General features: G+C 40.6%; 3 protein-coding genes and 1 long non-coding RNA gene across 8 annotated transcripts in view; 1 reads left to right on the forward strand and 3 right to left on the reverse strand.

The window, feature by feature from the left end:
- Positions 1-1113, forward strand: part of dlgap3 (discs, large (Drosophila) homolog-associated protein 3) — a 38180-nt gene extending 37067 nt beyond the window's left edge. For both annotated transcript variants that reach the window (XM_046059703.1, XM_046059702.1), the window contains exon 12: positions 150-1113. In XM_046059703.1, the coding sequence (XP_045915659.1) occupies positions 150-455 (306 nt within the window). In that variant the 3' untranslated portion in view covers positions 456-1113. The remainder of the gene's footprint in view (positions 1-149) is intronic.
- Positions 1114-8104: 6991 nt separating this feature from the next.
- Positions 8105-12762, reverse strand: LOC123977098 (tissue alpha-L-fucosidase-like). Its single transcript, XM_046059592.1, has 8 exons — positions 12186-12762; positions 11893-12027; positions 11266-11403; positions 11013-11118; positions 10364-10564; positions 9828-10018; positions 8875-8974; positions 8105-8648 (listed from the first exon to the last, which is right to left on the reverse strand). Exons 1-8 carry the CDS (start codon positions 12524-12526, stop codon positions 8514-8516), a joined length of 1347 nt encoding a protein of 448 aa, XP_045915548.1. The 5' UTR covers positions 12527-12762; the 3' UTR covers positions 8105-8513.
- A 5285-nt stretch (positions 12763-18047) lies between these two features.
- LOC123977165 lies at positions 18048-18810 on the reverse strand. 3 transcript variants are annotated; one of them, XR_006826551.1, is made up of 4 exons: positions 18638-18810; positions 18498-18568; positions 18275-18340; positions 18048-18176 (listed from the first exon to the last, which is right to left on the reverse strand). It is a non-coding gene; the product is annotated as an uncharacterized LOC123977165 (long non-coding RNA). The 3 variants fall into 3 exon arrangements; XR_006826549.1 differs by having other exon boundaries at positions 18275-18329; positions 18638-18809; XR_006826550.1 differs by lacking the exon at positions 18275-18340 and having other exon boundaries at positions 18638-18805.
- A 1979-nt stretch (positions 18811-20789) lies between these two features.
- Positions 20790-24905, reverse strand: zbtb8b (zinc finger and BTB domain containing 8B). Of its 2 annotated transcripts, none has more exons than XM_046058530.1 (5): positions 24764-24905; positions 24023-24215; positions 22757-23576; positions 22302-22480; positions 20790-21370 (listed from the first exon to the last, which is right to left on the reverse strand). In XM_046058530.1, the coding sequence occupies exons 2-5, from the start codon at positions 24194-24196 to the stop codon at positions 21062-21064; spliced, it is 1482 nt and encodes a 493-aa protein (XP_045914486.1). In that variant the 5' UTR covers positions 24197-24215; positions 24764-24905; the 3' UTR covers positions 20790-21061. The 2 variants fall into 2 exon arrangements, with proteins under 2 accessions (XP_045914486.1, XP_045914485.1); XM_046058529.1 differs by having other exon boundaries at positions 22661-23576.
- Between the last annotated feature and the right edge of the window lie 795 nt (positions 24906-25700).

Here is a 25700-nt window from a genome sequence, read left to right on the forward strand (position 1 = left end):
TCATTCTCTTTGTTTCTCCCAATATCTCCACTTTTTTTTGCATGGGATCCCTTTCGTACAACCACATGAAACCATATTTTTTTCACCATCCGACATGATGAATCCACTGTCCGTTTCATCTTACATCTACGTCACCATCGCCGGGCTAGGAGGATAAGAAGCTTCCTCCTCCCTTACCAAAGAAGCCAGCAGGTGGGGTGAGTGGCAGCCTCCGGGCCGATAGTGTCGGGGATGGGGGCGCTGGAGGTGGGTCGGGGGGCCTGGTGGTGCCTCGCATTGGGGGACATACCTTACCCATCAGGGAGAAGTCCCTGGACCTCGGGGACCGTCAGAGGACAGAAGCGAGGAGGAGGCTGTTGCAGACCAAGCGCACTGCCTCCTTCAGGCAGAACTCGGCCACAGAGAGCGCAGACAGCATCGAGATCTACATCCCCGAAGCCCAGACTCGACTCTGAGCACAAGCCTGAGCTGTTTCCCACTCACCCTCCTCACTTACCCTCACCCCAGCAAAGCTGACGTGCGTACCAATCTCAGTCTTTCTCTGAGCCCAGTTTGGGATCTTCTGCGGGTCACTGCTGTTTATCCGCTACCCTCCCTTCCAGCATTTCCATCACTTCACTTTCCACGACTTCAAAATCACTTGTCTTTGCATTATACAAGCAATGACAGTCATTTTAGTGTCTTGAAATTTTACTGATACAGAGGCCTGAAATGGTAGCTAGCAGATATGAGTTGTAGACTTTTTTAAATAATTCTCTGAATTTCTTTTTTGGCTGACAACAAACAAGAAAAAGTCACACTTTTATAACAGTAGTCAGCGGAGGTTCACGCAGTAGTAGCATGCCTGTGCGTGTTCATCTAGTGCTTCTCCATCATTGAAAATAAAGGGCTTAACAGGCACAAAACCTCTGTGGAGATGGGGGATGACACATCTTCCTATGGACCCCCTGTTACCATCTCCAGAATGCCATTTGCAACAGAAATAACTAAGTTTTAACCACACTCTTCACTAATGCTACTAGTATGGATGAATAAACATGGATTAATTTCTCACCATCAGTTTAAATGCCCTTAAAGTCAGATGGTTGGCAATCCCCAAAGAACATTCTCCAAGCATACTAAGTTAACTACAGCTGGCTCCTTTCACCCAGGTGCCATCTGTCCACCATGGCACCCAGTAAAAGAATATGAAACAATTTTCTGTCTCTTTCCTTCATTCCTCACGTCCCGCATTTCCATCGAGAACCCTCAGCAGTGGGGCTGTTTGAATGTGCAAGTGCTATTTGTACATAGTGTGCACACTCATATTTGCCAAAAGGAGCTTTTGCGGTGTAGCATCGCTGACTTGACTGCCCGAGAGCATCACCGACAAAAACACAGAGCTGTTTGCTTTTTATGTAGTCTCTCTGAAGTGGTCAGGGGTGGGGTTGCTGGGAATTTTAAGGAAATATATTTTGATGGCTTGTCAGAACTTTACTGAGAAGGCCCCCATTTCACTGTGAGACTATAGCACCACCAAGTGGTCAAATGAGGACCCAAACCAACGACTGTCGACAAGAGCGCTCTTTTCACCTCAGTCAGGAATAAACAGATGTCCTGATGAAACAGCCATGAAAGAAGATCAGTTTCTTTATTACGTTTTTTTCAGAGTGGACTTTCCCATGATATGTTTGCATAATTGAGAAGATAAAATAGTGGATCACAAAGTAAAAGGGGGCGGGGGGGAGCTCTTCAGCAGAATCCACTTGCCGAACTCAATCCTCTCAATTTCACACACCACTGATAAAAGAAGGAATGTTTTCTCTGATCGAAAGAAAAAGAAAGAAGTCATATTATTCAATGTAGCTCCCTCCACACCCCTTCCAAAGAGTCATCAGAGGAAACCCATCAGTTGTGAAGTGATAGAAAAGAGGCAACTAGTGTTTGGTAATCATGTGAGATTAAGTATCACCTGTTGGCATTACACTCTGCTATGTGTTCTTTTCCCTTCCTCTTTATTTAATTCTTGAAATCATACTATCTGGTGTTTCCACTAAACAGAAGTGTAGCATGATTTTAAAAATTCTGAGGGGTTCTCATATACGCATTTATAGAATAGATATTTCTAAATGAAGTATTTTGAATGGATGGTGCATATTGGTTTGTGTGTGTGTGTGTGTGTGTGTGTGTGTGTGTGTGTGTGTGTGTGTGTGTATGAAGGGCTGTTTGTCATTAGGGACGTGCGATGAAGCCCAATGAATACTACAAATCCAAATCAGATGTTTTAAAGACAAAAAACTATAAGAATCTTTTAGCATGACCTGTTTTTTTTTTTGTTGTTTTTTTTCTAACATTTGGATGGAATGTGTTGGCAAAATGGGATATTTTAATGGGAGATGTATATTTTATAGTATAATCTACATTTCTAGATTAGTAGAGACTATTGAGTACAGTATTGTGTACAACAGCATATATCAAATGTGAAATACTACAGTATTACTATGATAGATTATAGCATTGTGTGATACTACAGCTGTGTGACATATCCTGACTCAGCACATGTGAAAAAGAATTTCAAATGATTATTATCTTAAGTTTGTGAGTGATGGGTCAGGTTCACAGGGTATGACTGGCAAGAGTCTTAATTGCCAAGTATGATCCTCCTTAGGCCTACTGTATATCTGTCTGTGGTTCAAACATATACTGCTGTATCCCCTCCCTGTATATCCTCTTTAGAACCAACTACATGTGCCTAACCAGCTATATGTGGAGGTTTCCTTTGAACACAGTTTACAGTATATTTATATATACATATATAAATGAATATATATGTATTTATATATATATATAAAGATATGTAAATATAGAAGCATACAATCTGCAGTGAATATTGTGAAAGAAAATGTTTTTATTGTACTGACATGCCACCCTTTGTCTCCCTCACTCACTTGCAATACACACATAAGACTGGCAGATTTTGTTGATGTTAATACTGCATGTTTTATGTCAGCCTCCTTTAAACAATTTAGCAGAATCTCATTTTTTCTTGACAATAGGAAAGCAAATTTTGTAGCTTATAAACCGTTTTTGTTTTTGTGATTGAAAAGAAATTGACAAGATTTTACAGTGCCGTTATTTCAATGAGTCGCTTCTTTGTACAAATATTATATCCTTGGAGGACAGTGATACTGGCAACCTTGAAACAGCAATCAGCATTTTGATTTGAATCAATTTAACAACCTCCACGTTGAACAAGCTGCCCTGGCGATGATAAAAAGGGCTGAAAATCAGACATCATGTTTAATTCATTTGCAGCGGTGTGGGTTGCAGAGCAGCCTTTTTATCCTCTCATCCTTCTCCTGATACCCTCAAACTTGACAAGATCTCAGTGGCGTGTGACACAGGCCTCATCTAACAAAGCACAAAGACCTGCTTATACTGTTACTCCACTGTGAAGGCCTCTTGGCTCCACCCTCACAATCTTCAAACCTACACACAGTGGGATGGCAAGGTTGGCCTTGAGGGACACCAGGAATCAAAGAGGCTTTGTTGGATATTTATCAACCGTAGCAACTACTACTTCTCCAATTCTCGTTGACTTTCTCCTCTATGCTTTTGATCACACATTGAGGTGTTAGCCAGCCACCTTGCCTTGAAACAGGTCTCTTGCAAACACACTTTTGGTGGTATATGATTTGCATTCTTTTTGTTCTGTATTTTACCCATCCATCTTTCCTATATCTTCACAGTATAAATAGAGGAGCCTCAGCTAAAAATAGCACGTGGGTGTGTAGTTGTACAAACATGATCCGAGCACTCACCAACACACCAGACGGACTACTATACGAACCCTTTCACCTCTTTCTAGAAGTGCAAAAACCCCTTGTGGACAGCCAGACGGACAAGTCTACTTCGAGTACCTCAGTTTCTAGCAGCAGTGTCTCCAACCCCGACCCAGGCCTCTGTCCTCAGGGGATTCTCTGACACCACACAACCGACGGACCCTGAAAATACAGGACCAGATCAGTCCCGCAGGAATGTTGTCCATATTCTCTGAACGAAAGGGGAGATCCTTTGAGCCCAGCATCTCTAGTAGCCATTCTCTAAGACTGGAGAGCAACAGTGAAAGAAGTGGTCGTTAAAGGAAGAGCTCAATTGTAGCCACTTTGTGTGTGTGTGTGTGTGCTGTGTACTGTGAACCAGGTGGGGCAGGAGGGATGCTGTAGTAGCAGATTTGAGTTTTAGTTATGCAGACATTTCTGAGAGGTAGAGCTGCTCTGGAGGGAAAAGCTAAATCACTAGTTGAGTTAAGCCTCAGTGGGAGTTGAATAACTAAAGCCATGGCTGCAGCTTCTTGTTCCATTACTCCCTGCAATATCACAAACTAATCTGGTGTCAAAAAAATGGAACAGAAATGTCTTATTTTGTAGATTTTTTGATGAACAACCATGTTCACGCCGTGTTTCAGCAGCTGAATGCTTTTAACGAACTAGCAACAACAGAATAATGCTGGATTACATACATGCATCATTTGCTGTGATACTCTTATGCACAGCTAAGCAATTTCATTCCACGCGGGAATGACAGACTCCCCCACTAACATTGACATTAACATTCTACTATATAGAAAAGGAGCTACAGAATGTCAATAAATGAAATGGTTAGTGCTATAAAAAATTCCAATCATAAACAGTGTCAAAAAATCTTATTTATACTTTGACCAAACCTCCTTAAAACTTATTTTTCTGTTCTCCTTTACTTCCCTCTGTCTCCAGAGCAGCTCAATCCCTAGAAGATGTTTAACTGAAATTCCAATGTGCCTTTAGCACTGAGGCGTAATTGTGTTTGTATATGTGTGTGTTGCTTTACAGTACACACACATTTAACCATGTGGGTCAGAGACAACTGAGCAATTACTGTGTAATTACAAAAAAATAACACCCTGCCACCCTCATGTTTACAGAAATGTAAATACCTATTGCCAATGGACATTGCGCTTCTCAATATTACATATATTGTTATTACAATATGATTATTATTAGTATGATTATTGTCATTAAAAGGATTACTTATTGCCATCACTGTCATTATTATAAATGGTGTTGTCAGCTATAGCTATGGGTAAACATTGTTCTGTATTCAAGGGCAGGTGTTGTGTACAATAACAAATAAAGTAGTTTAATCTATGAAGACAAGTCTTAAATCGCTGCTACTAAGGAGGAGTAGAAGAAAAACAAACTGACAATAACTCTGGGAAGACATTTTTCTCTGGGATCCATGATGGACACTCCAACGAGGAGCGAGAGATCACCAAAGGAGGAAAGTAAGCGACTGAATGGAAGATCCAAACATAAGATCCTTCTTTCTTCGTGTGCATTTATTCCACTCTGAACTCCTAGTTCTGCCAGAGGAGGAAAATGACATGTACATCAAACTGATAGAGATTCTACTCTCTCTGTATTCTACTCTATAATGTAGCAAAAACTAAATAGCCCCTCGTTCTCTACTCTCTCCTCCTATTTCATCTGTTTCTGGCATTTCTCACTTAACACCATGACTTTTAATCAGACGGGTTCGATACAGCGAGCTTTTCTGTCTTCAAGCTCAGCTTTATTCTTGAGTTCTCTTTTTTTATATGTTTATATGTTATTCAGTGCCAAGACAGCATACTGTACATAAATGCTTTTGTTTCTTTTCTCCTATAAAACGAATTGACTGGAGCATATAGCAATATCGATGCCATAAGATATGAACTCCGTTTCATAAGGCCACCGGTTGATACACAAGATGCATGAGAACACCACAGTGACCGGGAGATGCAGCCTGAATATGTGCTGGATGGGCAGTGGAGGGCGTTGCACAGTGAAGTGTAAATCATGATTCCGTTTGTTGTGTTGTGGTTTTCATTTTGTACATACAAATTTATTTATTGATCTTGTATGTTTTATGGATCTAGATGTGTCAAAGGAGCACGTCTGACAGCGCTGAAGCCCAGAGAGATGGCACACTGTGACGTGGTTTACCCCAACACAGAATGTAACACTGTCAACATTGTCAAAACATTTTCTAATGGCTAATATTATTACTATTAATATGATTATTATAAAGCTATTTTAGCGAGTTAAATGAGGGGTGCTGTGTCTCCTTTGTCTTTCTTTTGTGTTGATTTTCTGACTCTATTGAATGTTTAAACGCTACTGGGGGGAAAAGGAATCCTTAAGGCAGGTAACTGAATCAAATTTTAAATTTTATTCAAGCCCCGGAAAACTTTTTTTTCTTTATTATATTAAATAAGCATGTCTAAATAAGCAACAATCAAAGTTTTAGGTTATTATTTATCAAGACTTGAACTGTCAAAAAAGACTTCAGGACTGAGTGGGTGTGGTTTGATCAGATTTGATTGACAGTGGCCTGGCAAACAAGCCCACGATTGTCATCAGTTTTCGATTCAAATGTTGCTAAACTCTGACATCACCTTTCCCTAGGAAGAGAAAGGATTTTAAAGCACTTTAAAAAAAATAAAAATAAAAAAGGTTTGACATCTTGGGAAATATGTTGATTTACTTTCTGGTTAAAAGATAAGAAAGTTGATGTACAAAACCAAACCAAAAGGGTGAAAAAAGAAAAAAATGAAAAAAAAAAACAACTTTGTTGGCTCTGATCTGTTGCCAGTGCAACCAGCAGAGGCTCCAGGAAGTTACAGTGCCTGGCCAAGAAATGGTCCAGCACAACATCCCCCGATAATGGAAAATCTTTTATGCTTTTTTTTTTGTACAGATCAAACACACGTGTTCAAATGTGAGCTGTAAAAGAGCTGGTAGGCAGATTGTGATACCTTTGGACAAAGCCAAACTAGCTGTTTCCTCGTTTACAGTCTTTGTGCTAAGCTAAGCTAACCACCTGCTAGCTGTAGCTTGATATTAAATGACAGACATGAGAGCATTATCAATCTTCTCATCCAACTCTACCAGAAAACAAAATTAAAGAAATTCCCAAAATGTCAAGCTTCCTTGGACAGAAAGTTGTGTATTTTTGTAAGGCCCCCATTTTTAATAGTAATCAGCTGATTTAGGGTCTTTATAATAACTGTGCTGGTAGAAAACTACACATTTCAAAAGCAAAAGTAACTATCCTGCTTCTGTCACTGTCATTTACTGCAATCGCTTATTTTAACACTTTTTAAGGTGATCAAGTCTTTCCTCAGCAAGTGGCATTATCTCATTCTATTCATGACAAAATCAGCACATTAATCGAGACATTTCTTGCAGTGCAGACACCAAAAATGCAAAGCTTTCTTGGTCTCTCTCTCTCTGCCTGTAGAGATTTACAATGCAAATACCAAGCATCCCACATAGACCCATTAAGGAAGGTTAAAAGACAGGACAGAGAACAATTTAGCACTGGCATTTGGGGTCAAATGCACAGTCCCCGTGGGCATCCTCTTCCCAGGCTAAGGTCAGACCGACACATTGAGTGGATATTTTAATCCATTCACACAGTAGCTGTAGTAGAACTGCACTGACAAATATAGCCTGCTGCTACTGAATATAAAGTGTCCAGTAGCCTCGGGGTAAAAGAAGTAGGTAACAACCAAAGGTCAGGAGTTAGTAAAATGTAATAATAATTAAAGTGTAGGAGAGGCAGTTAAGGTAGTAGCTGGAAATACAAATACTGTATAAATAAAATGTGTGCGGCACCAAACATCAAAATATCCAGACGTACCCTTGTCATCTTGCTGACCGTACTGCATATGTACCGAGAAAAAAGAAGCTATTCCCTTATACTGGAGTGTAAAAAGGTTTGTACACAGCTTTGAGTTTTTAAGAGAAGATTGTGTCCGAGCACAACACGGCAACAAGCAACCAGAGGTTTCTAAAGTGATGGGACCAGGAGTGTGCTTTAAAGGCCATTTGACAAATAGAAAGACACCTTTGTTTCTTGTCCCTGTAAGCGATTCCAATGTTTCAAAAACCCTACAGGCCAAAAAAATTTAAGAAATTGGACCATTTTTAAAGTTTACCCAATGTTCTGAACTTCATCACTCTTCCCAGGGCTTCTTCGGAAAAAAAAAAAAAAAAACAAAACCTTTAAGATCTCATATACTGAATAAACACCACCATTCATCTGACAAATCAAATCATCTTTTATTCAACCACTTTAAAAGCATACAGTAAAAAAGTGCTTTGTGTGGGAACTGTTCATTTTCAAACACACAACTTTTACAAACCGCACTTTAAATTAATCATTCCTGAAACAGCAATTTGGCAGCTGAGATGCAAGGAATGCTTCACAAGCTGAACAGCATATTCCACTTTTTAAATCATAATAAATTCAATCATTTAAAAAAATAAGAGCACAAGTGAGAGGCAGTGGCCTTTAGTCCTCAGAGCTACAAAGGAATCATTGAAGAAAGGTGTTCCAGTGATTCATTTTGGCAAGTGCGGTCCCTTCAACCATAGCGCACAGGTTCCCCCTTATCCTATAAACATAATGAAACCCTGAGATATACAAATTCATGTAGAGGGGTCTAAGGCTCACTGGATACCGTCCAGTTTGAGTGTCCAGGCTTGACCAGGGGTATAGGGAAGTTCAGGCAGAAGGACAATAAGGCCACCACTGGGTTGGACTGGGGACCAGGGTAAGGGTGTTGGATTACCCAACAAGGTCACCTGGACAAGTGACAAAAATCAATGATTAGGTTTCTTAAATTTCATTTATGACCTCTTCTGTAAATGAATAAGTCAAGCTGGTTGTGAAATGCTGTGTTGAACAGCGAGTAGTAACGCACCTTTCAAACCTATATATGTTTCTCTATTTTCTTTTTGTCATGACTTAAATGTTGAGTTTTTATAATCTATAAAAACTACATAGACTACATTGTCTCAGTGTCTTTACCTTGGTGTCTGCTGACGTTTTGGGGGCCAATAGTTGCACTGTGGGCTTGGGGGGTTTGGTTGTCACAATGGCATAGACAGTGGTTCCTTTAGATGTATACCTACAAAAATAGAGACAATAACTTGCATCAATGATCTCAACTTCAAGCTGTCCAGTAGCTGAGTGGTTAAGAAGCATACCACATAACTGCAACCTCCCTGTTCGACTCCAGCCCGGGATCTTTGTTAGGTGTTATTTGCATTTCCTGTCTGTATCTCTACTTTCAAATAAAGGCAAAATCCAATAAAATCTTTTTCTCTCTAAATCTGCCTTTCAATCACTGAATCGACCACCTAAACATTATCACAGCAAAAGGTGTTCTGCATTAACTAAAGCTGCAACCATTAGTTGATTGATCGACTAGTTGTTAACTATTACATTAACCACCAAGTATTTTAATATCTAATTAATCTTTTTGAGTCCTTTTTTTTTTTTTCCCCCCCTTCTTCTCTTTAAAAAATGTCCAAATTCGTTGATTTCATCTTCTCAAATGTGGATATTTTCTGTTTTCTTTGCTCCTCTATGACAATAAGCTGACTATATTTGTGTTGTGGACAAATTTGAGGGCATCACCTTGGCTTTGGGAAACACTGATTGACATTTCACAATTTTCTGGACCTAACAGCTAATCAATTAATCGAGAAAATAATCGACAGATGAATTGATAATAATAATAATAATAATAATAATAATAATAATAATAATAATTACACAGCAGAGCAAAATGAGGTTTGGCAGAGTAAATTCAAACTTAAAACCAAGTATGTAAACACTATTTTCAGTCCACCTCTGTCTTCGTCTTGTATCGAGATACACTTTACTGCTCCTACATAGATTTCTGGAAATTGTGCTATAAAATGACAGGAACAACAAGATCATAGACTGGCTCTCATGATTCACCCTCTGGTTCTTACCTAACTGGTACAGTGGTGTTCTCGGTCTGGACCCTCCAGGGTTTAGAAGCGTAGATGGCCTCCCCGTTAATCTCTAGCCATGCTCCAACACCCCTGAGCCTCTCCTCAAACACTGCAGGGATCATCCCATCTGGTGTGGGGCCCACATTCAGAAGGTAGTTACCTCCCAGAGCCACAGTGTGAACCAGATCCTGAAACAGAAGCAGCAGCAGCAGCAGCAGCAGCAAGACAGTCAGTCACAGAAAGAGACACCTCACTGATCACAGTATTATTCTGGAATACATTTTTCAGCCGTGAAAAATAAGATGACCAACACATCACGTGCTTGGCTTCATTTTTGATCAGAATTTTCTTGACAATGATGACAACAATGCACAAGTGATTGTAACACAAGACATTATGGAGCAGCAATTTGACTGATTAAAAAAGCAACACTTATTTATTAGATTAGATTAATTACTGTGAGTGTGTTGGCTTCTATGATTTATATGTTAGCAATCAACACAGCCACAAATAGCACTATTACATATTCTCACCTCTATGATAGTGGGTAAGTCCATCAGTTCAGTCATCTTCATGTTGCGACGGTAACCCCAGGAATACATGTCCACAGATGTGCACTTCTCCCACTTGTGCTTGGGCAGTTGGCCTGGAGTGTATTTGTCTTCACAGTTATAGTAGCCACCATGTTTACAGGCGCAGCCAGCTCCCCATCTGTCATTGGTCACAACGGTATCCTAAGCCAAAGAAGATCTACTAAGTACACGCAACCATGCAGAAACATTGTTTGTTTTTTTGGCTGTTATTAAACATATTATCGATACATTCTTGCATAGTTAACACAGTTATGTGATGCTTCTTTGTTGTTAGGGCTGAATGATTTAGAAAAACATCTAATTGTGATTATTTTGACTGATATTGCAATTGCAACATGACTTGTGATGTTCACATCATTATTCTCATTTTCATTGAAATTAATGATTAATGGTGTGATTTTTGCAGGGATCTGTACCAAACATAGATGTTTTCTTAATTCTCTGGAATATGTTGTGTAGGCAGGACATTCTGCAGCACCACAATATTTAATTTAAAATGGTATTTTGACACCTTTAACAAATATTGCGCCTCCTTCTATTTGAAAATTTTGATTATCTGTTCAGCCCTACTTGTTGTAAAAATACTTACTTTGACAGGGCTGTCATTGTAGAGCCAGGCCAGGAATTGGGTGGAGTTCCAGTAGGTGTCAGGCGCTTCCCAGTCCCCATCAGACCAGATTACTTCAGGTCTGTACCTGCAAAACAATAGCCGTCCGGTTATACTGACATGTTCTTGCATCACCTACAGACACGTAAACAAAAATATGGCTGACTTTATTAGATGCAAAAGAAAGCTTGCTTGTACTGCAACAAGCTGATGGAACAATGTAAGCACTACGGACCTTACAACCATGTTATACAGCTCTGGTAGTAGTTTCTGCATCACAAACGTCTGTGTTTTGAATCCATTCTTCTTGTCATTCAGGTAGAGAGGGTGGAACCACTCATATAATGAGTTGTAAAGTCCATAGTGCAATGACCTAAAACAGGAAATCAGAAATCTTCAAATCTGTCATTAAAGACAACCAGAGAACATAAAACTAGTAAAACAAAAATCAGGCACTAACACCAAGTAAATTCATGCAAAAGCCACTAGTCCACAACACAAGGACGGGGATGTTGTGGCACTAAAAGCTGAGCCTGCAGCGACGGTATGAGCTGAGTGGAAAACGCTGATTATTATGACATTGATAAGGAAACTGTAATAATGTGAATCGGTCTGGTTATGCAAGCTTTCCAAATCCTACATCTTTAGCAAAAGTCTTAATTTTTAATACATCCCACTACTGAATAACAGACCATATATCTTAACTGAACAGTGTCTTGAGAGGAAAGCGGTGGTTAAAATGTCCCATGAGCAGGACAGACTGTGCAACACTCACTCAGACATTTATGGCATTCTTGGTGTAACCATGTCAGCACTTTGTTATCAGACACTAATCTTCCTAGCTGTACATCTGGTGGCCCACCTGTTGCGCACTGCCTCTCCCAGGTCTCCCACTAGGTCCCTGTGAGGACCAGTATCAACTGAATTCCAGTTCCAGGAGTTTGGAGACTCCCAGTTAGTAAATCCTTCGTGGTGTTTGGCAGTCAGGACGACATATCTGCAGTGAAGATAACGTTTAAGTGTAACATACAGTATGACAATGTTTTCGACAAACCTCTACAAATGCAGGTCCAACAAGATTCGATACGCGGAAGTGAGGCTGTCTGTAAGAAGATGATTTGTCCCGTAACGTTATAGCTAGAGAAATACACTCACTTTGCACCAGATGCCTTGAATATGTCTGCCCACTCCCCCGGGTTGAAGAACTGAGCTTTAAACTGTGGAGCAAACTCCGGGTAGCTGAACCCAGGTGGGTAGTTCTTTGACATGTAGCTCACACACTTCTGGTCCGGAGGCTGCTGGCCCTGCCAGTGCCACCAAAACCACTCACTATCAAACCCGGGGACAGAAAACACGCCCCAGTGGACGAAAATGCCCACCTTGGCTTCGTCGTACCACGAGGGCAGCGGTCTGGCGTCTAAACTCGTCCAGTTCGCGGTGTACTGAGCCGCCGTTTGACAAACTACAGCACCGACAAGGAGAAATGCGGCTAGCATGACTACAAGTTAGCCTAACGTTAAGTTGCCTGTGTACTCCTCCGGCTGTGCGCACGTCTTGATGCTACCGAAAAAGTAAAACAGTTTAGCTCCGATATGTCTTCAGAGACGGAAATCAACAAGCCTGCAGTAATGTGTACTTGTTTCCCTGTTGGTAGCCCTGTTTGACGGGAGATGCCACTTTGTGTTGTGGTAATGACACTTCAGGTGTATTGTTTCAATCACATGACTGTATAACATTGACTGTATTAAAAAAAAAACCTGTAATCACATGAATAGTCACATGACTATCTCCTGTCCGTTTTCTTCTTCTTCTTCTTCTTAGTTAATAGCGGATTGCAAACAACTTTTAAGTGCATACCGCCACCTACTGTACTGAAGTGTGTAACATCATATAACTCAACTACAAACCCCAATAAGGTGCTCTCATATTCTGTTTATCAACCCAGTGTCTTTAAGAAATATAAATAATGCCTTCCTGGTGATACCCTTTTTTTTCTCCTTCTGTTCCCAATACCCCCATCAGATTCCATTCCCGCCCTGCCTCCTGAACCCTATCTTGAAATATCTGTCTTTCCAACTCAAACAATATGCAGTGCAAAATGACATGTTCAGCATTTTCTTTAACCCCACAGTTTTCACACTTTTCACTATTCCTTTTCCACAATAAAAACAAGGTGCCATTCAGTCCTGTGTGACCTACTCTCAGTCTTGTCATTATAATTTCCTCCTGCCTGGTCCTTTCGCTATAATTTTTATTACTGATAGACTTTTGTATTTTATAGTAACTCCTTCCTTTCCTGTCTTCCTCCCACCATTTCTGCCATATTTTAATACCTTTCTTCTTAATGACTGCTTTTCCTTCTCCTTTTCCTAGCGGTATTTGAACTGTTATTTCCTTTTATAATGCCTCGTTTGTCTGCAATCTCATTTCCATTTACTCCCTCATGAGCTGAAACCCAATAAAACTGAACATCTATACCTAGCCGATGTAATCTTAATAAGTATCAATAGGTCTTCTCTGAAAGATGTCATTGACTGAATGCTTTTAATAACTGCTAAGGAATCTGTGCATAATGTCACCAGGTCTGACCTCTTCAACCCACTGTAATGCTATGACTGCCACTATTTCTGCCGTATATACGGATAGCCTATAAGATAATCATTTTGAGATATTTATTTTGAATTCTGGTATATGTATTCCAATTCCCACACATTACTGTTTGTTTTTAGATCCATCTGTATAGATTTTTAGATAATTATGGAAACTGTTGGAACTATGGAAAATGTTTCTCAGATAGCTGCTTGTCCGTATTCCCACTTCCTCTATTCCCCATCCTCTTTTCTTTTCCAGTATACTAAAATCTGTTTTTACGTCTGGATAGAGCCCGGTGGAATGTTACTGACTGGATTGGGTGCGGTGAAATCTAATACTTGCATTCTGTATTTCTTGACTCTCTTTTCCCCTGTCCATCCAAACCCATGCCCCCAAAACTTGAAATACTCCCAACAATCCTTTATCTCCTTTGCAGGGTTTACCCAATATGCTAGCGCTAGTTTTTCTCTTCTTAACTCCAGTGGTGTCTCTCCAGCTTTCCTGTCTGTTTTTTCTATGACAACTTAATTTAAGAAATCAACATTGCACGGACCATTTATATTTCTTAAGTCCATGGTAACTAACCTTAGACTGTACTATTGTTAGGCTAAGTTAACCACAGACTGTATAAATAAGGTGGTAACCTTATTTGTTGTGAACTTTATGTAAGAGCTGGATTCTGTTAATACTCACAAATTTATTTCCAGTGTACAAATAATACCTTTATTTATTTTTGGCCTAAAAGGTATGGTAGTCACAATAAAACAACAGTTCTAGACGTACTGAAATCAGCCTCTGAAACAGCCACAATGTAAAATTGTTTTATTGTAGAAGGCAAATCCCCTGCAGGTTGCTACTGAAAACACTTACAATCCCAGAATAAAGAGGATATGGCCTCAGGGTCCTCAGCCCTGCTGACACAAACCCCATTTATTATTTGTTGGCCCATCTTTGAAAGATGTAACTAATGATGCTGAAAAATCATGGTGTTTCACGAGGGAAATTCTTTGTAATAGATGTTGATATAGGAAAAGCATTTTGAGATTTTCTTTATGAAAGAAGGAAATAAACTGACCCCAAAACAAACAAATAGCCTACATGCCCATCTAGGGCATGTGAAAAAGGAGGTGAAAACCTATATTTTGTTGACACAGATTTTTTAGAATGTCATTTGTTTAGTCTTGATTTTTTCAATACTCTCTAATTATTTGAGTTATAGCCTATTCTGTTTGTACATAAAGACATGCATATTGTTCCGTTAAAAAAGAAATGCGTCCAGCTGGCAGTTTCTGTGGAATTAATATAGGACACCATCACGAAACAGACAGTTGGTTATTATGGATCCGGGTCACTGTTGTTGCTGCACACTAAGTCTGTGGAGGACTGAGTTCTTGGTTCCGGGTCATTGTCCTTGCAGGATTGATTTGTTGGGTCCGGGTCATTGTTATTGCTGCACACTAACTCCTCGGAGGCCTCACGCTGTTCTGGGCAGGAAGTGTACTCAGCTAGGGCGTCGAGCCCGGCCAGGACGAGTGTGTCCCGCCGCTGAGCCCTGCGGCTGTACCCCAGCCGCTTCAAAGTCCGCCGGGTGGTTGTGAGTGAGATGGGCTTCTCCTGCCCGCTGCTGTTGTACAGAGCCTGGATCTGCACGCTCGTGGCGTGGTTGTTAGCTTCCACAACTCTCTCCATCTTCTTCTCTCCGCTGTCATCTACGAGGCGTTTTCTCCCACAGGACCCCCGGTGACTGGAGGTTTTCTGCTTCTCACGCCATTCCCTGTAAACCCGAGACACCGCCGTCTTTGAGAATCCCAAGCGGTTCACGGTTTCCGAGATGCTGCAGCCAGCGCTCCGGGCTCCTACTATCATGCCCCGCTCAAACTCACTTAAATCTCGCGACTTCCCCATATGTCACCGTGTAGCCCAACAGGGACTTTGAAGGACCACCGCAGGGACTCGCGTTCCTCTAAAAACAAAACAATCGCTCTTCTTCTATGGTTTTTGGCACATTAGACTCAACAAAGGCTTATTGTCGCCCTCCTCAGTCGGCTTCGTGATTTCTTCTTTGACCATTTTGGCATTTATTTTATCAGTAATAGCCCATGTATTGTATTATAAAACTGTAAGAATCCAAAGCTAAAATATGACACATCAATTGATAGCATAGCAAAGATTTAGAGCCCGCTAACTACACATGTTGAGGTGCTGCACAAAACATGAACGTTTGGTCTTCTCAGTCTGCCCCTGCCTCTATGAATAACGTTTGATTAGCCTAATTAAGTAAACGACTTGTGACTTTTCCCCATGTAATAGGTTCCCTCTTATCCCAAAATTAAGACGTGGCTAACTTTCTGGGTCCTGTAGAGAAAATGGGATTTGTAGAATAGTGTTTAAGATGGAGGCACCCATGAATATGAATATTTTAAGTGTTTCATTGTGTCTTAAATGATGTAGCTGCTCTTAAATTTTTGAGGAAAATAATCTCTTTCAGCTTTGACTTTTTACACTGACAAATGGTTAAAAGGAACAAGAAGGACGACAATAACATCCACAAGCAGTGACCATTACACACTCACACACAAACAAACAATGGGTAGGCTATTGTACACATGATTTGTTTTTGTTGAGGAAACCCTATATTAACATGGGTTAAACTCATTTAATACAAACACTTCTCTTAAAAAGTTTTTCCACAGAAAGTAAAGTGTAACTGACATGCCCTTTGACCTAAATACAACTTCTCTACTTCTCTCTGAAGTTAGACTATTCTCTCCGATTTCAGAGACCAGGCATTTCCAGGAGACCTACATCCACTGAGTTCCTTCATGGTATTTGGATTGTGAAAATGACATACCTGTAAACACATATGCTATTACACATTTCTGGGACAAGGAAGTGATCTGGTATTTGCGTGTATTTAAGCCCAGTGGGTAGTTTTTCTGCATGAACGCTGACTTACATAAAAGTAAAACATCCATCCCACCATAGCTCACTATTTACTAACTTTGTGCATAATAAAAAACAAAGTATCAAAGTTCAAACCTTTTTTCGCAATTGCAATTTCCAAATGTTATGAAACACATACTGTGAGTTCTATAATCATGGGATTTAGATATAGACTGTATATAAAAAGGATTTAGATTTAAAGTCTGGCTTGTGTTATGCTATGGTAATGCCACACCCATTTCCCACATTTGTAGCGCCACCTAGTGGTACATTTCACTGAAACTTTTAGTGCATGTGTGAGGTCCTTATGTAGACATATCCTGGAAGATTTGTGTTGATTGGACAAACATTTTCTGATTTGTAGCCTGAGTTGCTTGAAATAGGTGCGTTTGACAACCGTGGTCATCTCAAACGCACCTAATGACTTGCAGTTTTCTTGCATTTATAGCGCCCCCTAGTGTCTGATTTAAATTAAACTTTCAGGGCGTGTTTCAGTGAGCCCGTTCTCATTTCAGGGCATCCAATAAACAGACGCTGTGACCTACACTGTACATTTACTGCCAGACTGAGGCGTAGCGCTCAGCTTTTCCGCTGCTTTCACAGTCACCTACTGCCACCTGTCATTTAGCTGTCCTTTGGAGAATGAGCAGAGGACGCTAGCTAAGCGCTATTGGCTGCACAGTGTGCTGGTTAAAATCATTAATGCTAGTTGCGCATTGATTTTACTGATCATGTGTAAAGTTTAGTTGTGGCAGTCACTCAAGTTCAGCTGTCTGGGAGAACCACACGTCTGTTATGTGCATCCGCACAAACGGTCCGGAGCTGCACTTTCGCGTTCCTCCTTTTTCATTGCGTCAATGTTATCAGTTAACCTCTACATAATTAATCGTAATAAAATGATTGACATTTGTGAACCAATTCATAATTGTCCAAGTCTGCATCGTGATGCATTTAAAAAATTATTTTCCACACCCACTGTCCTGTGAGATTCGCAATGATTATAAAATAAATCTGATTTATATTCTAATTTGTATAATGGCACGCCAATTTCTTGCACAAAGCATCTGTTATCTGAACATATCCTGTGAGTTGCGATGACAGGCCCAACAGTTGTTGACTTTTGTCTATGTTCATATCACATTCATTTCTAAACCTTAATTACAGGGCTACCATTTGGCAGATTGGACTCATTTTTGTGGAAGCATTTGCACATCCTTTAAACAGGGATGTGATTTTTCCGGATTAATCCGGAAGTCCGGATTTTCCAACCTAAAAATACAATGCATGTGAATCGTGCAGATCTGTAATAAAAAGGGGGGGGGACAGGACCTGGCCTAGTGAAATGGAAAGGATCTAGGTTGACGTGTGTAAAGTTTTCTTCCTTTCTAATGTAACCAAATCAAATAGTGAGGGGTTCAAATCCCCATTTGTCAAATCACCAATTGCCATGGGTCTCCCACAATTAATAAAATTCAAAAGATGTGAGTTTCGACCAGAAGGAAGATTTATTTAAACAATTAAAAAAGGATCAGGCTTTGGGCAATTTTATTCGCTGCACAAGCATAACAATAAAGACAAATAAAGATGTGGATGCCAATACTGCCAGAGATGCTAAGGGATAAAAGCACACGGTTAAAAACACTTCAGCAACATACACAAACGTCACAATAAAACTAAGTAAAGCATGCACACACAGCTGTAATACCCACCACCACATGCATTGAAGGGGAAAGGGGTTCCCACAATCCACAGGGGCCCATCCACCTGTAACAATTCTCATAGACATAACAATTTAAACACAAATAGCAGCAGTTAATCAGGCAGGCAAAACAGCAGTGGCTAAACAACCCTAAAATTACAAGAATTTAATTAGTTCAGTTGTCTTAACACATAATGCCAAAACATACTTGCTAAATATCTGACAATATTTACCTCACACAATGCAGTAAGTAGTCAACCCAGCTCTGACTCCACCTCGCTTATGGATCGGATGTTTAGGCCCACTGCAATGTGAATCATGTTATCAAAAGGCACACGAACTAGTAAACTTCCATAACTATTAGACAACATACTTCAGCGTTAACCACTGCCTTCTCTGTGGTGGACCTTTAGCACAACAGGCTATTCAGCTGACGAGGTCTGGACAACAGGTGACTTAAAATACCTGTGATTAAAACAAATTAAAACATGTTTACAAGTTAAAAAACATTGTCAGCCTTGACTCATAACTCCTACAAAACATACCTGCTCTCTAGCCACACTGGACCACAATACCTACAGAGAGATCTGGTGCGCTGTATAAATCAACTCCTAAAGCGGCACAGGTGTGTGCCTGCTTCTAGAGACAGGGGCTGGAGCTTCACTGAGAGGCTATAGCCGCCCATGGCCTTACTAGGCAAAAGCCTGCCTATCACACTAAGAATCAAGGATGTTCGTTTACGCTCAGCTGCCAATTCCACACCTGCGCAGTGTGTAGGCTACCACAGGCGCTCTCGCGCATCAGTGGTACGTAACGTGTTGGGCAGTAATGCAAAATTACTTTTTCCAGTAAAGAGTAATGTAACGGATTACTATTTCCAAAACAGTTGTATTATTACAGTTACTAATCCAAGTAACGGTGCGCTACTGAACGCACCATCCTTGACGTGAATGCGCGACGCGCTGCATCTCAGCTGCACCGGACCTTAGGCCTATGTTGTCAAAGTCAGCTGTTAGCCAAGAAACTAAAGGACAACTGGAGAACAGGGAGAGAGAGGTATTTTCGACAGCTGTAAGTAACGTCATTGCCATTACTGTGTCACAGTCTAAGATGCAAAGAACATTGTGGTCTGGCCACCAGGTCTTAAACAGGCAACAACCTTTGCTTCTGTCTCTTATTCATTAAAAATAATCTATTAACTTCAACTGAACTAATTTGAAAGTTAGTAGTTACATTATTTAGTTATAGACTCAATTATTTCATGTTTCATGTTGCACATTTAGCTGTTGAAGTTTGGTAAAAATGAATAAAAAATAATAATTATTATAGAGAGGTTGCGATGGTGCAGTGGATTAGACCCTTGTCTTTGATTCCCACTGCAACACATCCATTAAATAACTTATTGTCATGGGTCCTGCTTTCTCTTCCATGTTAGAGCCGCCGCCAGTTTAATCAGGGTGTCGGGTGGTCTCAGTATATTTTCCTGCTTTTTTGCCCTTTGCCAATCACATGCCTGTTTAAAGTTATTACCCCAAGTTTCATGTTTCTAGCTTATTCTTACACATGGGAATTTGATCCGTGGCATAAGACAAATAATAATAATAAAAACAATAGGATTCTACCGCTTTGTGGTTTGAATCTTAAAAAAGCATTTAAATTAACCTCTGGATAGGCTACATTTTATGCTTGTCAGAAGCTTCCGGCAGCACTTGTAGAAGCAGCAGCCAGCTCCACTGTTATTTTTTATCTGTTTCTTCCAGCTTTATTGCCAGAACATGTGTTACCTCTGACATAAATACAGTCATTGGAAGACGAAGACATGGTTTTTGGATGAAAGAGCAGCAGACCACGATCCACCCGGCCCAAACAACTGGACCAGTTGCCACGGCGGTGATCGTTCAGTGGAGAGGAAAGAGATGTTTCAAGCTGCCAGAGCAAGAATCTGGCAAGATGAGAGGAGGTGGACTCTGTGTTTTACATCGATGATGCTTGGTACACAAACACAGTCAAGATGGACTCGGTTTCCCAAATTTCAAACTGTTTATTGTGAAGATGAAACTTTCCTATTATCATCTGGTTGCTGCCATTTATATTCACCCCAGATGCAAATTCCAAAAATGCACTGTGGAATGTTCGGGGTGTAAACGTGTATGTATAGGCTATATGTATGTATATATATATATATATATTTTGTTTGTTTGTTTGATTTTATTTGTTTTAATTTAATATTTAATATAGACCTACAGTTGTATGTTGTGTGTGTAGCGTGGAGGAACTTTGTTTCGTTATGCAGCCTTGTGCTATAATTACTAATAATCAACCTTGTACTTTAATGCAAAAGCCTGTGATTTCGGTGACCACTGGAGCAGATTTCCAACCACTGAACAATATTTTTTCTCCGGTAGGGGCTCAACCACTAGATGGCTATTTTTGTGTCACATTCCTGCAGGTTGACCACTTGATGCAAATCCATGACAAACAGCAGGCGGAAAAGCAATTAAAAGGCCAAGTAGGATAAAAATGTCCACAGTTACAAAACACATTTATTGCAACAATACATACAATGGCTCCATTATAACCACAAAGCTCATTTTATCTGTAAATTTTTTTACTTTTGCTGCCAGTCAAATCACTGGAGCCAAATATCTCCAACAGTCAAAAGTACACGTTTTCTCGTAACAAATGAGTCAATAAATAAGGTCTTACAGTAATAATTTAACATCAATAACAGTATGGCCACGGTTAACTGAACAGTGAAACAGTTCACGGTAGGGTTTTCTTCTCCATGTACAGTAGGCTACAGATTTACATCTGTACATACAGCCAGCTGCCTTTCAAGCATCTGTTTCTCTACCAAGTCCTCCACTCTGCCAACCTCCACCTCATCTACATCGTCCATAAAACTGGACCAATCCGTACCCCCGTCTGCACGTTCCATGGGCTCTGGTTGGCTGGTGGGGTGAACAGGGGCGGAATCATCGTGAGTGGTGGTCACGCAGTTGCAGCTGTCGCAGATGCCGAAGCGCCTGAGTCCTGGTGAAACACTGGATCCAGTGAAGGTTCGCCTGCAGCTCTTACATGATACTGGCCAGTAGTGCCTATGGACCTGTAAATGGTCAGACAGTAGGATGTGAATCTTTTTTCCACAGGCAACACCAACTTTCAGATTATTCCAGGTGAAGAATAACAACATAGGAGCCGAAAGATTTATTGCTCTCATTATGCTTGCTTCACATAACAGAAGCAATACAAAACACAAGCAGCAGGGGAAAAAAGAGCTGAATTTAACAGCCCTCAATTTAAGAGTGAGACAGCTAATTACTGTTTACAACTAAGTGAAGGCAATTACTGTGGTTTTGTACATCCCTTTATATCTTAACTATGTATTATTCACTATAATATTATACTACAACTGAGACAAAATCCAACAAATGTTCGTTACACTACAACAAGGACGGGTAATTGTCACCGTGCAATTTCCCACAAATATTTAACAAAAACAGTGGTTTTAAAAAGTTATTCAAAATTAAGAGTCATTTTATTGTAATTTTATTTAAAATTGAAGTCTTTCTACACGAGAGATGCCAGCACATGGCTGGCCATGAAATTCGTGAGATTCCTCAATCATTTAAAATAATGGTAACTCATGTTTTAAAACAAGTTGTAATTTCCCTGTTTGGCAAAGTGCAGTATTTTGTAAATACCACATCCCTGCCAACAAAAAAACAATCATTGATCACAACTGGAAAATGGAATAAATCATTACTAAAACTAAAAAAAGAAAGACCGAGAGAGAGAACAAAAGCTAAACTGCAGGTTTGGTAATGAAAATATATTACCACTGAACAGACAGTAGGTAACTGAATAACTGGAAAACAAGGCAAAAATGTTCATAGAATAGTTTATAGTAGCTGTAAAATGTCCTCTTCAATTACCTTTTATCAGGGGCTACCTTAGAGTTCGAGGCCTACATATCAAAACCAGGTTAGATGGCACAACAATACAAAACTATCTTTGCAGTCTCACTGAGGTCTTACACTGAGGGCATGACTGCGAAGGTGCTCCTGTCTTGTGAACCTCTTGCCACACATGGGACAGGGGAAGGGCCTCTCTCCTGTGTGGCAACGAATGTGTCTCTTCATGATTCCCTTCTGCTTGGCAGTGTATGGGCAGAATGGGCACTTGTGGAGTTTCACCGGCACTACCAATCCATCACCTGCAGGGGGAGAGAGAGGCCAATAGTTCAGATTTACCTCAACAGAACAGTGCTGCTGCAAAATGTGCAGCCTTACTCGTCTGCTTGAGAAAGTATTGAATGCAAAATAAGATTAAACAGCCTACTGAAACATATCTCCCTAGGCCGTTTGCATGACCTTACATTGAGCTTGCCAAATACCTGTGTCCTCCCCAAGCCAATCAGACTGGATCTCCATGATCGATGATCCCACAAACCCTAAACCTTCATCCATTCTGCCTCCTCCTGTGTTGTTACCTAGTCCTTGGGTAAAGCGCTGCCCCACTCTATCCCCCAGAGGACTGGGGCCTTCGCCTCTGGCTAGCATCTCCATCAGCTGCCTGGCATTAAAGGAAGGGCTGTATCCCAAGGGGGAGCGCTCATTGGAGGGAGAGGGACTTGGGGGAAGTAGCCTGCTATGATGAGGGTTATGGAGAGAGGGCCCAGGATATGAGGCCAGGTGTTTGGTGTCAGGGGACTCCATGAGCTCCTCATCAGGGTCATACTCTATTTTGGGGTTCACTAACTCCGGGGTCAAAGCAGACGAGGAAGAGGATGAGAGGTTTGTCTGATCCATGTGTCCCTTCGGTCCTTCACTCCCAGATGCAAATCCCTCCCTGGAATGGTAGTCACTGTCCATGTCCCTGCTGGTGCCTGGAGTTGTGGTGACAGGGAGAGACAAAGGGGTTCTGGCCGAGCTCACAGACTCCGGACCTAACCCCGAGCCTCTATCTGCCTCCGCTACCTGTGAGTGAGGCTCCGCAGCCCCTGCACCACTGGAGATTGTCGCAGTACGACTGTCACTGTCTGCAGGAACCATCCCGCCCTCCTGTGCCTGGCTCTCCTTCTCTGTGACCCTCTCCTTCTCCTTGTTGCATATTTCCAAAGATGAACGGATGTATCCCTTACAGAAGTTTACCAAGTCAGTCATCTGCAGGTAGCTGGCCGCTGACATCACCTCAATGACATTGCTTCTGTTCAGGGCCAAGCGGCCAGAGTAAAGGAAGTCCAGGATAATGGAGAAAGCATCGGCCGTCACAATGTCCAACGAAGCTGTGCTGTAGCGCTGTCCACTATCCTGAAAAGAGATGTATTGAGAGGTTCAAGGCAATTTGGGACTTCCTTGAAAATACATTTTCTTTAATCTGGCTCACTTCTAATTTTTTAAAAGTTATAACATTTACAAGGAGAAGCAGAGCAATTATTTTGGCGTGCTTGTTATAACAGATCTGTAAATTCCGATAAATGTATCTTAGCAGCATACTGGATGCACTACTCTACTGGAGAATGAGCTGACACAACAGTCCAGACCACCAAACCAGTATACTTACAGATATCCCAAACCATGGGGAGGGGTTAATTTCTTATATTCTTCTTCACTGCTTTAATAGAACATGATCTGCTTTAATGTTTGGACATTTTAAGGCATTTAAGATATCATTAATAACATAATAATAAATACATTATCTTTTTCTGAGAAGCCATAACCAACACTTGCTCTCTTCTAGAGAAAAGAAACCTCACCTGCAGGTAGTGAACCAGCAGAGCCCGGAAATAGCCGCTCCCAGCAAACAACACATTACGGTGGGCCTTGAAGACACGACCTTCGACAAGGATGCTGCAGTCACAGAAGAAGTCCCGCTTACGCTGCTCATTGAGCTCAAACAGCAGTTTGGGCAGGTAGCAAGGCACCTCCATGTCTACACCACAGTGAGCCCTGCGAGGAAAAGGGAGGAGAGAGTGTATAGCAAAAGGCTGAAATTGGACTTTTTTGTTCTGTAATGTGGTTCTCCTTTGTTTGGTTAATGCCAAACACTGGATTTAACATGAAATATACACGTTATGGTCCTGATTAGGAGACCACTCCACTTTGTTATCGTATACCAATGGGATCATTACAGTACCCTACCAAAACAAAGTGTGTTAAAGGGAAAGTAGGAAACCACCAATGGACGTTAATACGTATCAGGTGTATGCAGTTTTAATCACTTTAACCACATTTAATACTCTAACAGACAACAAGGCTTAAATGTGCAAACGTTAAAACAAATACACGTTTGACAAGGAGGAATAAAAAGAGAAGGGACCTGTCAAATAACGTTAGCTCGACTCTGTTTTTGCTTACAAGCTAACTTGCGTTGCTAGCGCCGAGTAGCTAGTTGATGACACATTATTACACAGAACAGCAGACCAACAATATCGCCTGCATTTTAGGAAGCACGCTGACAGACCGCGACATAAAACGGACACATAATACGGTCTCACCTGTATAATTACGCGAGCGAACGTGAGAAAACCTTTATCATAACACAAAGATAGAAATTTTCCAGGTTCATTTTTCCATGTCCACATTAGCCAACAACTTCCGCCTTCAGCTAACAGTGACGTTTTTCATTTGTCCAATCGATGCCTGATGAGGCGTTGACCATAGTGATTGTTTCTAATGCTTGTTTTTTATATTGCCAACACTTTCTTTCACAGACTGCACACAGACAATGGTGTTAATAGAAAGTGTTTCACTACAAAATTTTCCTTTTTTTAGTTCATTCATGTGGGCTTAATGACGTTCAACTTGTAAAATGCTGTAGTTAGATGTGTTAATTAATTTCTAAAAACAGAAGACTTTGGTAATACTTACAATCAGGCAGACAGTTCATATTAGACTAATTCCAGTTTGGTCGAAATTAATGTATCCTCTTTATATAATGTGCTGTAATATGACAATTGGAATATCATATAGCAGGATTAGACTAGTAAAATCACAAGAAAAAGTCCCAGACATGACCCCAAGTAAGATGTTTCCTTTCTAAGTGCTATGTAATTTGTATAATTTATACTGACTTATAATACATACATAATACAACATAATGTTTTTATCTATATAATGAAGTATTCAACAAAAGCATTTTATTGGATTATTAAAGTATTTTAGTCTGTATTAGGTCTACAACTATAGGCCTACTTTGAAATCATGGTAAAACCCTGCTACATGGCAATATTAACTGTACACCAAATTGACTGATTAAAGTTTGACATCTGTTTTAACATAGAGCCGTAGCTCATGAAGTATTCAATTTCAAATAATCATGGTCCCAGCCTTCATTTGCTGTAGTCTAGTGTGGTCTCATACTATGGGTGCTCTTGTCCCCTGCTGCTGTAGCTAAGTTGGTAGTCGCAAGACTCGAACAAATTAAATTCAGAC

The sequence above is a fragment of the Micropterus dolomieu genome, linkage group LG09, assembly GCF_021292245.1.
Source record: "Micropterus dolomieu isolate WLL.071019.BEF.003 ecotype Adirondacks linkage group LG09, ASM2129224v1, whole genome shotgun sequence".
In the NCBI taxonomy this organism is placed as follows: domain Eukaryota; kingdom Metazoa; phylum Chordata; class Actinopteri; order Centrarchiformes; family Centrarchidae; genus Micropterus; species Micropterus dolomieu.

What these genes read in the sequence shown, in the direction of transcription:
- LOC123977098 (XM_046059592.1), bottom strand. Translation starts at nt 12,526, where the DNA reads ATGCTAGCCGCATTTCTCCTTGTCGGTGCTGTAGTTTGTCAAACGGCG. An exon ending in ACTTACCCACTATCATAGAG is followed by an intron (nt 10,019 to 10,363) that starts GTGAGAATATGT and finishes CTTCTGTTTCAG; the next exon opens with GATCTGGTTCACACTGTGGC. An exon ending in AACACCACTGTACCAGTTAG is followed by an intron (nt 8,975 to 9,827) that starts GTAAGAACCAGA and finishes CTATTTTTGTAG; the next exon opens with GTATACATCTAAAGGAACCA.
- zbtb8b (XM_046058529.1), bottom strand. Translation starts at nt 24,196, where the DNA reads ATGGAGGTGCCTTGCTACCTGCCCAAACTGCTGTTTGAGCTCAATGAG. An exon ending in TGCTGGTTCACTACCTGCAG is followed by an intron (nt 23,577 to 24,022) that starts GTGAGGTTTCTT and finishes ATCTCTTTTCAG; the next exon opens with GATAGTGGACAGCGCTACAG. An exon ending in TTGGCTTGGGGAGGACACAG is followed by an intron (nt 22,481 to 22,660) that starts GTATTTGGCAAG and finishes CTCCCCCTGCAG; the next exon opens with GTGATGGATTGGTAGTGCCG.